Genomic DNA, 15,312 nt, shown 5'->3' with positions numbered 1-15,312 from the left:
CTCAAATTCTTTAAATAAGATTTCTGTTTGTAATAAATCTACAAATTCCCTGTAATAATTGTATAACCTTTTTATATTTTTCATAAGATTTTCTCTGTCAACCTTTAATACATGGTATTAAAGACTATATAATATTGAAGACTAAATAAGTACTATTTTTTATTTGCCAGTCTTTGTCTACTTTCATCTTTGAAGACAGTGCAGAAGAGAATAGTGATGGTGGTGTGAGCTAGCCTGAGGATTGCAGTGTTGTAGTAGAACGCCTCACCCATGTTTGGTTGGCTAAGAGGCGTGTCATCATTTTTTTCTTTTCTGGATTCCCCCCCCTTTTTTTTTCTTACCAATTGTATGCGGCCAATTACCCCACTCTTCTGAGCCGTCGCGGTCACTGATCCACCCCCTCTGCCGATCCGGGGAGGGCTGCAGACTACCACATGCCTCCTCCCATACATGTGGAGTCACCAGCCGCTTCTTTTCACCTGACAGTGAGGAGTTTCACCAGGGGGGCGTAGCACGTGGAAGGATCATGCTATTCCCCCCAGTTCCCCCTCCCACCCAAACAGGCACCCCGACTGACCAGAGGAGGCGCTAGTGCAACGATCAGGACACATACCGACATCCGGCTTCCCACCCGCAGACACAGCAAATTGTGTCTGTAGGGACGCCGACCAAGCCGGAGGTAACACGGGGATTCGAACCAGCGATCCCCATTTGGTGGGCAACGGAATAGACCGCCACGCCACCCAGATGTCCGGGCGTGTCATCTTTTATTTTTTTCTTTTACTAGAGACGTTTATCTGTGAAGCACTTTGACATCTGTCTGCCCAGATGAGATGCACCATACAAACTCATTATTATTATTATTATTATTATTATGAGACCAAAACAGTTACTTTGTATTTGAATGCCATGTACATGCATGTTAGTGAGTCAAGTGAAGTTTAAATGTATCGCTCTAAATCCCAAATCCAGTGTCTGAGGGATTCACACAAGGAGAAACGGGCAGATACAGAAAACGACAACATCTTTAGACCCTTGATTCAGACGAGGGAAAAACTCCACAGGAAAAATGTCTTCAGGAGGGGGGGGGGGGGGGGAAAGACATCCAGAAAAGCATGAGAGGAGGAAATGCTGTGTGGTCTATAGTGTGTGTGTGTGTGTGTGTGTGTGTGTGTGTGTGTGTGTGTGTGTGTGCGCAGCTTCAATCTAAAACAGAAATCACACACTTTTCTAAACATCATAAGCAAACAAGTACGAGCGAGCGAGCGAGCGAGCGAGCGAGCGAGCGAGAGAGAGAGAGAGAGAGAGAGAGAGAGAGAGAGCGAGAGCGAGAGAGAGTGATAGTTACACACAGAGAAACACATACACACAGTAGATTTCCTCTCCAGCCGAACTAACCACCCCAGACATGATGTCAGATGACACTGGGAGTGACCGGGTGCAGATATAGGAACAGTCCGGTCCGGATGTCATTTTGGAGGTGTGTCATCAAAGTCCAGGATGAGACAGCACTCCGGGCTCTGACTGGGAACCGGCCCATAAAAGGGATCAGCCGGGGAACCAATTTGGGATAATAATAGGATGTAAACGGCATGACAAGAGGAGCCGCGAGGCAAAGAGCACGGAGCGCCAGCTCATCCTTCGTTCCTACATGTGACGGTAAAGCCACCACAAAGCAGCTGTCTGCCCCAGGGCTACACAGGGGACATGGGAAACAAACACACACACACACACAAGTAGCTTGGCATGCACAGACACGCACAGATATGCACACAACTACACACACACACACACACACGTGTGCACATTTATTGAGGCTGGGCCTACACACATACACACACACACACACCCACCCACACCCACACAGCACCTTGCATACATCACACACTATTAGTGTTGCTGCTTTTTTGCTCTGTTTTGTTGTTGTTGAGTTACTATTGTTGCTGCAGTGTTGAGGAGCCGAAACAAGAATGTTACTCTCTTGTACTTGTATAATGACATGTAACAAATACAGAATCTTGAATCAGTTCAATTTACTGTCATTAAAAACAATGTGCAGGCACATGTTAAAAATGAAATGAGGGCTGTGTCCTCACCAAACAGTGCAAGACAGACACAGACAAACACAGCAAACACAGTATAAGATATACACACATGAAGACCAGAAGCTAAAGATAAGTTAAAAAAGAGCTGGAGTACAAAATATTTAAAAATATCTACAGACGTTCAGTGGATGGCCAGGTTCAGGTGGACAACAGCTTGGGGAAAGAAGCTGTTTTTGAGCCTGGTAGTGCGGGCTCTGAGTCTCCTGTAGCGCCTCCCAGAGCGCAGGGGAGAGAACAGTCCATGGTTGGGGTGGGTGGGATCTCTGCTGATGCTCAGACCCCTTCAAAGGCAGCGTTTGTGATAAATGTCTTTTATGGCTGGGAGCTGGGTACTGGTGATATGCTGGGCCGCCTTGACGATCCGCTGCAGAGCTTTCTGGTCTACTGAGGAGCAGTTGCCGTACCACACTGAGATGCAGCTGGTCAGGATGCTCTCTGTGGTGCAGTGGTAGAAGTTGGTGAGAATTTTGGGGGATAGACGGGTGCTCCTCGCCCTCCTCAGGAAGTGCAGGCATTGTAGGGCCTGGGTGTTTGATGTCAGGAGAGGTCCTCACTGATCTGGACTCCAAGGAATTTAAAGCTGGAGACATGCTCCACTTCCACACCATTGATATGTATGGGGGAGTGGCTGCAGCTCCTAGACCTCCTGAAGTCCACAATCAGCTCCTTCGTCTTCTGCACATTGAGGGCAAGACTGTTCGTAGTGCACCCTGATGTGAGGTGCTGAATCCAAACTAAACAAAAAAAAAATCACTGTCCAAGGGAACGAATGCCAGCCAGGATGAATGTCGGAACAGCCGGTCTACATGGGTTAGCAGTTAGCTTAGCCCGCCCGGTTTTTGTGTCCTGTCAGACCGCCCTAGGCGTTTCCTCCTCAGGCGCAGCTCCAGGCAGGGGCCGCGGTCCCTGGGCCCACCGGACGAAGCAGACCGAGCTCTCCCAGCCGATCCAGCGCCAGCTCTCCCAGCCAGACACCCTCGACACTCCTCCCCGCACTCCTCGCGATGACACCAAAAACACCACAGTCAACGCCAGGTGCGGCCGCCACCACACCGCCCTCGGTGTTATCGGAACTGCCGGACTGCATGGGCTAGCAGTTAGCTTAGCCTGCCTCGCGCTCCCAGCCGATCCAGTGCCAGCTCTCCCAGCCATCAAATGAAGACAAACCTAGACGCAGATGTGGACCAAGACACTGCATGGACGGTACTGGGTGAGGCTGCCGCAAATGTGAATTCACACCGCCAATACAGGTGATAAACAGCTGATAGATTATGAATGCAGCAACAACAGTCGTTTAATATTTCCAATTTGACTGAATAAAGTAGTGCAGTAGTTGGCCAAATTTCTGAAACCTGATGCCATTAGAGTCAAGCACTTTTAAGAACGCACAACATAAGACCAGGATGTATCACCAGATTAACGTTTTGGTGAAATAGATGTGGCCTTTACATGCGCACTCAAGAATGAAACCAGATTCTTTTCCTAAGATAGCCTATTCGTCATCAAGTCATCGTCCAAGCTATTACAGATGACATCCCAATGAGCCGAGTCGATCTGAAAATAGAAAAGAACAGCCAAGGGGCACCTCCACAGCTGAATGGCTCCAGCACATACGTACCACGTGGTCACAAGGTAGCAACCATCACCGGTTCGATTCCAGCTGGCGACCTTTGCTGCATGTCATACCCCTCCCTCTCGCTCTCCCGTTTCCTGTCTGACTGTTCACTGTTACTACCTAATAAAGCTAAAAAATGTCCAAAAAATAATTGGGGTGGGGGTGGGTGGCCGAGTACTGAAACAATAAAAATGAGACTATTGCAGCCCACACAGCAGCACAGACTCTCAACACGCTTTCACACAAAGAGGATCAAATCCTGATGGGGAATGAAATTTCTGCCCGACACCTGCATACATGTCATCCACTTTCCTTACTCATCAGTCTTTTACAAAGAGGATGAGGATACTGAGCGACGCTACAGGATAGTTAGTCAAAATGCTGTATTTATGTACGAAAACTCGTAACGTAGCTGTGCAGCAGAAAAGAAAAGAAAGCATCCAAATACCAGCCCCCCATCCAAATACCAGCCCCCCTTTGCGCACAAACACATCTACTGTCTTCCAAGTAACGCGTTTGCAAAAGGTTGGCAGCTTTGAGCAAATTTGTAAATCACACCATGGTTGTGGTACCAGCAGAGGGAGGATGTGTCAAACAAAAGCTGTAGGAGACTGTTCACCCCGAGTGCCATCACACTAATTCACCTTGAGCACAGCTGCCTCAATCCCTCTCTCCTCCTCCATCCATCATTACTTCCTCCGGCAGCGATAGACACTCGCAAAATACACACACACACACACACACACACACACACACACACACACACACACACACACACACACACACACACACACACTCCCTTCACATATGAATGAAGAGACGCTTCAGGCGTTCTCCCTCATTAACACTTGCTCCCTCTTTGATTATTATTCCTGATCATTTCCAGCACTGCACGCCAGTTGCTACATCCTGTTTCCAGGGAATCCATCTCCTGTCCAACTGCCCTGTACAGCTAACTCTGGCAAGCATGTGCAGAACTCAGCTCTGCAGCCAAGATCCCTGAAAACAACCACTTGAGCAAGAAGTGGAACCATCACTGGATTTCATCTGTCTGTCTGTCTGTTTGACCTTCAGCCTGGGAGACTCCGGTGGGCTGGAGAATTTCAGCTCTGGGCTCCAATGGAGGACCTGGAGCTTCATAGCATCGCTCATTTCCTGTAGAAATAACCACACTAGCTCATACAGGTGCTTAGCAAAACTGCCCCCCCCCTCACACACACACAGCTTGTCAGGACCAATCTTACTTTTTAACCATAAGATATTTTGGCTGGCCAGCAGCAATCTTTTTTTGAAACTTTCTTTTATCTTTATCTCATTTGTAATCATCTTACATGCTCTCAAGTTGCTTTTCATTTTCATTCTCTTTTGTTGACTGTTGAGCACTTTTAAACGGATTTTTTATCATATTCTGTTCTGCTTGTGATTGTTTTAATTTGCCTACGTAATGTAAAGCACTTTGTACTGCATGTCGAGTATGGATGGTGCTAAATAAATAAGATTTATTGTTATTATTATTATTATTCAAGGGTCTATTTTAGGGTTAGGATTTGGGTTTCAGGTTAAGGTTAGAACTGAATTAGGGTTAAGGTTAGGCATGTACTTCTGATCGTAGAGGCCAGGTTTAAGGGCCAGGGAATAAATGCAGTCAATGAGGGTCCCCACATGTATAGAAAAACAAATGTGTGTGTGTGTGTGTGTGTGTGTGTGAGATAAAAATCACATGAGAAATTAGCATTCCCTCTTCCACTACGTTTCTTAGGCAGCCGAGCCCCTCTGGGCACCAATCACTTCCATTATTTCTCCAATTAATGACGGCGCACTAATCACCAGGGGCCTGGCGGCACTCACCCGAGTATTCAAGGGGGGAATCTTGTTTACCCAACACTGATTTATAATCAATAGAGTAACCCTCTCGCTGTCCTCCCCTCTTCCCTTCTCCTCTCCCCAGTTCCACACTTAACGTTTGACTTGCAGCGTTCCCAGAGGAAAGTCCCCGATGTCTGCACACACTCACACACACACACACACACACACACACACACACACACACACACACACACACACACACACACACACACACACACACACACAGTCAGTTGATCTGCAGGTCATTTATTTTGCTCACCGCTACCTGTTCCCCCTCTAACTGCGCCTTTCTAATTGCACAATCTAATCATTTCCTGCAGAAGTGAGTGAGCGAGAAGGCAAAAAAAAACCCCACCCCCATCTTCATCATCATCATCATCATCACCATACTGGTTGCCATCAGTTCCATCAACGGTGCTTGCTGAACAAAGTGGAGCGGCGGAGTGTATTATCCTGTATTTTACTGGGATATCTACATAAAATAAACAAGCTGGGGACTGGGTCTTGGTATTTTTTTCAAATGAATGTTAATAAGCCTGAGGCTGAATAGCTTTTATGCATGCTGGTGAAATAGTGAGTGCATGTTTAGTGTGTGTGTGTGTGCGTGCGTGCGTGTGTGTGTTGGGTCTGAGAAACTGTGTCTGAAATTGCTTCCACATGTCAGCAGTGGTCTAGGTGATGCACAATGATCCTTTGAGACCAGTCAATGGAAGTACGAGGCCCCTGGGCAAAGACAGATGGGGGGCAAGAGACGAAGAGGAGACGAGGAGGAGAGGAGAGGAGTGGAAGAGGACAGAAGAGGAGAAGGATGGAGGGATACCCGAGGGTCTTGCTCTGGATGAAGAGGCAGGAATTAAGTTGGTGGTAACTGGTAAGTGGTGGCATTACATTTCTATTATAAGAAGGTCAGAAAGCGTTGCCCTGGATTTAGATGCCACATGCTGCATAAGAGGCAAAAATTGGGTCATTATGTGTGTTTGCTCACATGGACGCATGTATTTATGTTTGTGTGTGTGTGTATTTGTGTGACATTAGAGGTTAAGTGGTGTGAGCGGAGCAGGACGACCTTGTGAAGAGAGGAGATCACAGCTGAAAGAATGGCGACCATTGTCCCCGACTGCCCCTGGCTGCGCTAAACCCGCCTGATGCTTAACTAGCTGCTGACTGACAGAAAACCAAGGTGTGTGTGTGTGTGTGTGTGTGTGTGTGTGAATGTATTGTGTGATTCACGTTATTCGAATAAAAACGAAAGAGGACAAAGAGTAGATGGAGGTGAATGAGAGAGAGAGAGAAAACACAATACAGGTATAGGTATGCACACCTACTACAGGCCAGCCTACAGGAACACAGACAGTCCTATTAGACACCATAATCATCAAAAATTGTTACTTTGGATGTCCTTGATGTATTCAGATGTAGCGAATTATGTTTGGGTTTTTTTGCATGAAGTTTGTGTGTGTGTGTGCTTGTGTGTGTGTATGTGGGTGGGGGGGGGGTGCATCTCATGCCTTACACATGTTTACCTCCCCCTCCCTGTGTAAACCATTAAATGTCTCATCCCCGTTCTGACCCCTATAACTCCACTTTATGGCTTTTCCACATGGCCTCTGAAGAACACGCAGGGGCTTTACTTTGGACAGCGCCATGTTTGTTCTGGGGGGCCCTGACGCGGCGCTGCTCGCACCGCGTCCCAAACCACACCGACCCAGGAACCCGGGAACACGTCGCCGGGCCTGGGAACGGCCGCAGCGGCGGTCAGTCCGGTTCAGATGAGGTCATATTATATCTGGTGTGGAACGGCCGGGAGCAGGTCCAGCCAGTTTGGATGGGTCCGGACAGGTCCGGGGTTTTCGATGTGAACTCAACGGTTAGTGGTCAGCCTATAACGGGAACTGCTTTCCGTCTGTTTACGCCAACCACATAACTGCCGCCTTCAGCGAGGTCATCAAGTTCTCACCTGCTTTCAAGTCCTCACATGCCCTCCATTGACTACCATGACTCAATGAAGACCACCAGAGAGAGAGAGAGAGAGAGAGAGGGCGAGAGAGCGAGAGAGAGGGAAGTGTGAAATAACCTTACCCTAAATCTGTCAGAATTAATGGATGTTCCTAAATGCCGTCTCAAAACTTACTTTAATAGTTTGGCATTCTCTTTTTTATTATTCCTGATTTATAGCTTCTCTATTACTTTTTACTGTCATTTTTATTTCATTTTATTTTTCTGTAAACCATATTGCATATTTCATAGTGTATTTTTTTCCTTTCTGTATAGCAATTTTTAAAGTCTGTTTTTCAGAAGTGCTACATAAAGAAAATATTAACAATGAAAATAGCAATAATTATCTTATTACCATTATTATTATATTATTATCATTATATACCATATAAATAAATAAAATATAAATAATTTATAATATTATCATTGTTATCAACATTATCAAGTGAATACATATAGTGGGGGAGCCAGAAAGACAGAGTGAGTGAGCACAGCAACAGAGACAGGAGAGAGAGAGAGAAAGAGGAGAGGAGAGAGAGAAAAGGCGAGATTGGGTCGAAAATTCATCGAGGGAAGGGAGAGAGAAATGACAGCGGGAATGAGGCAGAAAGAGAGACAGAAGGAGAAAGAAAGACAAAGGTAGAGCGCGAGAAAGCACAGCGAGAAAGAGTACGAGAGAGAATGAGAGGGTGGGGGGGCAAAAATTCGCAGAGGTTAGGGAGAGAAATGAGAGAGAACACCGCAGGGGGAGTGGACTGAGGTGCGCTAGCCGGGTCGAGGCCACATCTCCTCTCCGCCTCAGCAGCAACGCGGACCATCCATCAGCGAGGAGAACAAGGAAAGATCAACACAAACAGTCCGGCAGGGACGGCCGCACACCGTCCTCCAGCATCACTCGCTGATCCCTCCATCCATCACGCAAACCTGCTCTCTCAACACCTCCCTCCCTCCTCTCTTTCTCCATCCAGTTTCTAGTCTTTTTTACCCTCTCACGCTACCATGGTGTCATTCTTTCTCTCTCTGTCTACTTTTCAATCCATTTCTCACTCTTCTCGCCACGTCTGAAATCCTTCTCTATCTGCCACGCTGCGCTCTACATGACCCTCCCTCCATGTTGCTGCGTGTGCGAATTCTAACTGTAAAATCTATTCACTGTTTAGTGCCCTCAAAACCCCCGCAGTACAACCCAAAATGTGGCGTCCAATGCATGTACACCATTTAATGTTAAAAATACCACAATGCAATGCTTTGCCTACACACTGTTCTGCTGGTGCACTCGTTCCACTGTCAAAAACCGCACGATGCAAAGCAAAAACTTAATACCGTCCAAAATCTCCATTTACTATTTCGGACAGAGTAAATAAGTGAGGTTTCCATGTGTGTGGAAAAGCGGACGAGGAGAGAAAGTCATCTATGACTCGCAACACAATTTGTGAGTCCTTACGTCGCCATCGCACAACACAGTTATCTGGACAATATTACTGAAATATGAAGGGAACTACTAGGATCTCACACAGAAGTAGAAAATCAGCCCTGGAAATTTTGTTCTAAAATGTCGTAGGGTGTTTTCACCGCCGTTTCGCTGTGTGGATGCATGCTGTAAAACTGCCCAAAATGGCCTTCGACCGTGTTACCCGGGTTGAGCTACGGTCCACTGAACTCTGCACGGCGTTGGTTTTGACGTAACAAGTTGTTGTTTTACTGTTTTCAAATTACATACTCTTTTGTTATTTTCTACCCATCCTATGATTTGACTAAACTTTAACCCCCTGCCCGCCCCCTATCTTTTTTCATTTTTAGTCATAAAGTAAACTGAGAAAACGGTCCCGTCCCGTCATCTACTGCGGCTGTACCCTGAACCCCTCCGTCATTGGCTGGTTAAATATGCAGGAAGGCCTCCAATAGGTTATCTGATCTGCAGGAGTATGGTTACAGAGCCGCGATTCTCCCGAGATGAGCGAGACACCCTGATAAACACACACACACCTACTGTATTGAAGGGTTAAGTTTCCACTGACATGGACAGTGCACTGAAAAAGATTACACACACACACGCACACACACACACACACGCACACACGCACGCACACACACACACACGCACGCACACACACACATCATTTTCCATTTATCTGGAGACAGGTTCTATCATCCCCATTTAGAAAACGTCTTTAACTTTGACTGACAAATAAATACACATCCATTTACTGGTCCCCTCGCTCACAGCACTGCCTCTGTTCAGACTGAGGCCTCCATTTATCCATCCTGATGTGAACAGCACAACGCCGCTTCAAGCCGGGGCCCTGGAGAGGAATACCTTAATGTACTAATCTCCGTTAGCTTAAATGAGACCTGCCTGGCATGTACACACACACACACACACACACACACACACACACACACACACACACACACACACAAATGTAAGGTACTACAATAGAGTGGGCGGAGACTTGAGGCCGGAGGAGGATATTAAAGAGATGGGAAAGTGTTTGAGGAAACGTGGGAGAGCTGGTGTGTGTGTGTGGGGGGGGGGGGGTGAATAACATGAAAAGTGGATGAATGGATAGATATATGGAAGGAGGTAAGAGGGAATGAGAGATCCAGGGAGAGAGAGAGGGCGGGAGGACCCGTGAGAAAGGCTGGCCTCTCTGGTGGGGTGATTGACAGACAGAAGAGGAATGCGGGGCAATGCCCGGCCTCTTTACTCATCCTACCATCCGACCACTTAGACCACGAAACCCAAGGCCACTTCAATACCAAGAAAATCCTAAACGAGACCGGAGATGAGAGTGCAGCAATCAGCAGTGTGTGTGTGTGTGTGTGTGTGTGTGTGTGTGTGTGTGTGTGTGGAGGTCAGATCAATTTACAGATGCCCCTGTTCTGGTAGCGGATGAGCAGCAGAGGCTGCAGAGAGGAATAGGGCCCAGTGTCAGGTGCATTATAGTTAATTACACATCATTTCTTTGAAATGCACCCACACATCCAAACACAAATTCATGACCTCACACATGTTCACTGAAAGACCCACACACACACAAATACACAGATGTTTTTTGATAAACATCACACACACACACACACACACACACACACACACACACACAGAAAGCCAAGTCCTTTAAGAGTGATGTATTCGGCTAGATGGTAGGGCCAAAATTCCTTGCACATGTATCGACCATTAGGCCTAATTTTGGCCCAAATTGCTTCCTGTAATGAAGAGTGGACATAGTTAGCAAGTTGCTCTGTGGTGCCAAACAAAGAGATCCTAAGTATCAGTTCCAGCTCTGCAGAAGAATGGAGAAAATGCCCTAAATTCCCCCAACCCGGCCCTCCACCCCACCACCTACGCCTTTCCAGCACACACCCATACAAATCCTGTGAACCACCCCACACACACACTCACACACACACACACACACACACACACCAGCCATTCCAACAGTGATAAAATCATTACAGCCATAACGTTTAGGGAACTTCAAAAGATGGAGATGGAAATCCTGCCAACCCTCCACCTGCCTCGTGATGGAGCGAGGCCGCCCACACATGTAGGCCCACCAAATGACCAAGGCACCAACAAAACACAGAGGCCGCTTATATTCCATCATCCACAACAAAACCACTTCCATCAGAAGTGGAGAGAGAGACAGAATGACAGGGGAGGGGAGACAGAGAGAGAGAGAGGATGTCACGGTCTCTGCTGACTAGTTTCAAACACTGATGTGCAACAGATTTTGGCTTTTATGACCTCTCGGACATCCTGTGTATGGATACAGAGGAAGTTGTGTGTGTGTGTCTGTGTGTGTGTGTGTGCGTGTGTGCGCGCGCGCATGTGTGTGTGTGTGTAAGACACTGACCTCCGTCTGCAGAGTGTTGGCCCGTTGTTCCTTGGCGCTGAGCGACTCCTTCAGCACCTCGATGTGCTGCTTACAATCGGAGTTCTGGTTGGTCAGCGTTTCGAGTTTGGTCTGCAGGGCCTGCATCTCTGTCTCCTTCTTACTCAGCTCCTGCTTCAGCTGCTCTATCTGCAGATATCCACACACACACACACACACACACACACACACACACACACACACACACACACACACACACACACACACACACACACACACACACACACACACACACACACACACACTTAGAAATGGAAACCTACCCACCCTCTGGACACACACACTTATTTGCAAACTGCTTGTTTAAGCTTGGAAAATGGCACACATTTTCATAGCTGAACAAGACATGCTGTACACTCTCAAACAAATGCAAACACACTCTTTACACTTTGACTCAACAATATACACACACGTCACGTTGGGTATGTCCAGCCATTACCATCACATTTAATAAAATCATGTGCAAGTTAGCCCTGCCAGTTCAATCTCAGGACAGAAACTGTGCTCAAACCATGCTGTCTGTCCATAACACAAGTCCACAACTACAATTCATTCCGCTGTTGTATCAGTCCTCAGTTAGAACAAGGAGATAAAAGTCCAACTGCTAGTGCCAGCCCTATGGAAACACCAAGCCAAACAACCATACACACACACACACACACACACACACACACACACACACACACACACACACACACACAGGGGGTCAGAGTGTTTTGAGAAACAATATTCCTCATATAGCTGGTACGTTAAAGAGTGTTTAAGAAATTGTGTAATTTCAAGGAAATAACTACACAAACCAGGACATGAAACCAAAAAGGCAAACAAATGAACCAGCAGAGTTTTTTTTCCTCTCTCTCTCTCTTTTTTTTTTTTTGGAGCGCTGAGGTTAGCTATGTGCAGGAGATAGTCATCTGTGCACTGGTGCCAAAAATGAGTGAGGTTGATTTGGAGGGAGATTTCCACTAATTGTGGCGCTAAAGGAGGGTGTATGTCATTACAGCAGCTCCGCCAATCAGAGAGAGAGAGAGAATGAAACAATGAAAGGAGATAAGAGGCCAAGGGCGAGGTGTCATAAAAAAAGAGACCCGGCGGGAGAGACAACCAGTTGAGAAAACGATGAGAAAACCGAAAGGAAGGAAAAACTGAAGTGGAGATTTAGAGAGAAAAGGTTCAAGAGAAAAACAAACTGTTGGGGGAAAGTCAGCATTATAAATAAGAGGTAGCAAGTCAAAGTAAACGAGGCTTACAGAGAGAGAGATGGGGGGGGGTGAGGGAGACATGCAGACACAAACCTTCATTTCCATCTGAGTGTTTTTATGCGAATTTTGTCGCTTTGGATACAAGTAACCGCAAACATCAGAAAAAAATCCACAAAATCCTCATAAAATATTTGCTAAACTTGGCTAATCTTTTTATTCAATAAATTGCAATGGAAACCTACATGACATGGCCAAAAGTATTTGGACACCCCTTCTTCCAATGAGTGAATTTGTCTATTTCAGCCACATGCAACTGCTAACAGGTGCATAAAGTCAAGCATAAAGCCATGCAGCCTCATAGACAAACACTGGCAGTAGAACATAAAGCCCTACAGTCTCCACAAACACTGCCAGTAGAACATAGAGCCATGCAGCCTCACAGACAAACACTGGCAGTAGAACATAGAGCCATGCAGTCTCCAGACAAACACTGGCAGTAGAACATAGAGCCATGTAGTCTCATAGATAAACACTGGCAGTAGAACATAGAGCCATGCAGCCTCACAGACAAACACTGGCAGTAGAACATAGAGCCATGCAGCCTCACAGACAAACACTGGCAGTAGAACATAGAGCCATGCAGTCTCCAGACAAACACTGGCAGTAGAACATAGAGCCATGTAGTCTCATAGATAAACACTGGCAGTAGAATATAGAGCCATGCAGCCTCACAGACAAACACTGGCAGCAGAACATAGAGCCATGCAGTCTCCAGACAAACACTGGCAGTAGAACATAGAGCCATGCAGCCTCACAGACAAACACTGGCAGTAGAACATAGAGCCATGCAGCCTCATAGACAAACACTGACAGTTGAACATAAGAGCCATGCAGTCTCCAGACAAACACTGGCAGTAGAACATAGAGCCATGTAGTCTCATAGATAAACACTGGCAGTAGAATATAGAGCCATGCAGCCTCATAGACAAACACTGGCAGTAGAACATAGAGCCTTGCAGCCTCATAGACAAACACTGGCAGTAGAACATAAAGCCATGAAGCCTCATAGACAAACACTGGCAGTAGAACATAGAGCCATGCAGCCTCATAGACAAACACTGGCAGTAGAACATAAAGCCATGAAGCCTCATAGACAAACACTGGCAGTAGAATGGGTTGTACTGAAGAGCTCAGGGATTTTCAACACGTCTGTCATAGGATGCCCACCTTTTCCAACAAGTCAGTTGGTCAAATTCCTGCCTTGCTAGATAATAATAACAATAATCATTACATTTATATAGCGCTTTTCCAGACACCCAAAGCGCTTCACAGTGAAGGGGGTAACTCGCTTCAACCACCACCAGTGTGTAGCACCACCTGGGTGATGCACGGTAGCCATTTTGCACCAGAACACTCATCACACATCAGCTTGAGGTGGACAGGGAGGAATATTTAGCCAATTACATGGGGGGATGATTAGGTGGCCAGATGGAGAGAGCCAGGTTGGGAATTTTGCCAGGACACCAGGGAACCCCCTACTCTTTGCTATAAGTGCCATGGGATCTTTCATGACCACAGTGAGTCAGGACCTCGGTTTAACATCTCATCTGAAGGTCGGCATCTCCCACAGCACAGTGTCCCCGTCACTATACTGGGGCATTGGGATTTGATATTTGTTGTTTTTATTAGGACCAGAGGAAAGACTGCCCCCTACTGGCCCACCAATACCACTTCCGGCAGCAACTCAGTTTTTCCGAGGCATCCCCCAGCCAAGCCCATACCTGCTTAGCTTCAGTCATTTGGCAGAGCCAGGGTACATGTTGGTATGGCTGCCGGCAGATCTGCCCTGATCAGCTGCAAGTCTGTCATTGTGAAATGGAAACATCTCGGAGCAACAACAGCTTAGCTATGAAGCGGCAAAACACTCACGACCACAGAACGTGACCACCTAGTGCTGAAACATGTAGCATGTAAAAATGTAAAAATCGTCTGTCCTCGGTTCAACACTCACTGCTGAGTTACAAACTGCCTCTGGAAGCAACATCAGCACAGGAACTGTTGGTGGTGAGCTTCACGAAATGGGTTTCCATGGCTGAGCAGCTGCACACAAGCCTAAGATCACCATGCGCAATGCCAGGAATCATCAGGAGTGGTGTAAAGAACACCACCATTGGACTGTGGAGCAGTGGAAACGTTTCCTGGAGTGATGAATCAGACTTCACCATCTGTCAGTCTGGTGGACAAATCTGGGTTTGGCAGATGCCAGGAGAATGCTACTTGGCTGAATGCATACAGCCAACTGTAAAGTTTGGTGGAGGAGAAATATTGGTCTGAAGTTGTTTTTCATGATTTGGGCGAGGCCCCTTAGTTCCAGTGAAGGCAAATCTTAATGCTACAGCACACAATTAGGGGTGGGCGATGCGGCAAAAATATCATATCATGATTTTTTTCAGGCAGGATCACGATCTTATCACAATCGTTTTCATAATATAATGAACAACCATTATATAAAACACAGCAAACTCTTACTCCCCTGTTCTCCCTCCCATTACTGATCCCTATCAATTGAGTAGGGATATAAAAAAGGAACAAAATTACATTAAAAATTATTTTTTTTAAATAAGACGTAA

At 46.5% G+C, this 15,312-nt stretch overlaps 1 protein-coding gene and 1 long non-coding RNA gene across 2 annotated transcripts in view; one reads left to right on the top strand and one right to left on the bottom strand.

The window, feature by feature from the left end:
• Nucleotides 1-15,312, bottom strand: part of LOC130108174 (ELKS/Rab6-interacting/CAST family member 1-like) — a 280,684-nt gene that overhangs the window by 200,357 nt on the left and 65,015 nt on the right. Inside the window, exon 6 of the mRNA XM_056275029.1 lies at nt 11,442-11,609. Within this exon, the coding sequence (XP_056131004.1) occupies nt 11,442-11,609 (168 nt within the window). The remainder of the gene's footprint in view (nt 1-11,441; nt 11,610-15,312) is intronic.
• Nucleotides 6,430-7,277, top strand: LOC130107760 (uncharacterized). The gene is made up of 3 exons (XR_008809830.1): nt 6,430-6,457; nt 6,622-6,766; nt 7,200-7,277. It is a non-coding gene; the product is annotated as an uncharacterized LOC130107760 (long non-coding RNA).

The sequence above is a fragment of the Lampris incognitus genome, chromosome 2, assembly GCF_029633865.1.
Source record: "Lampris incognitus isolate fLamInc1 chromosome 2, fLamInc1.hap2, whole genome shotgun sequence".
NCBI lineage: Eukaryota > Metazoa > Chordata > Actinopteri > Lampriformes > Lampridae > Lampris > Lampris incognitus.
Note: the sequence above shows the minus strand (reverse complement) of the source record. Positions and strands in the feature narration are given on the sequence as shown.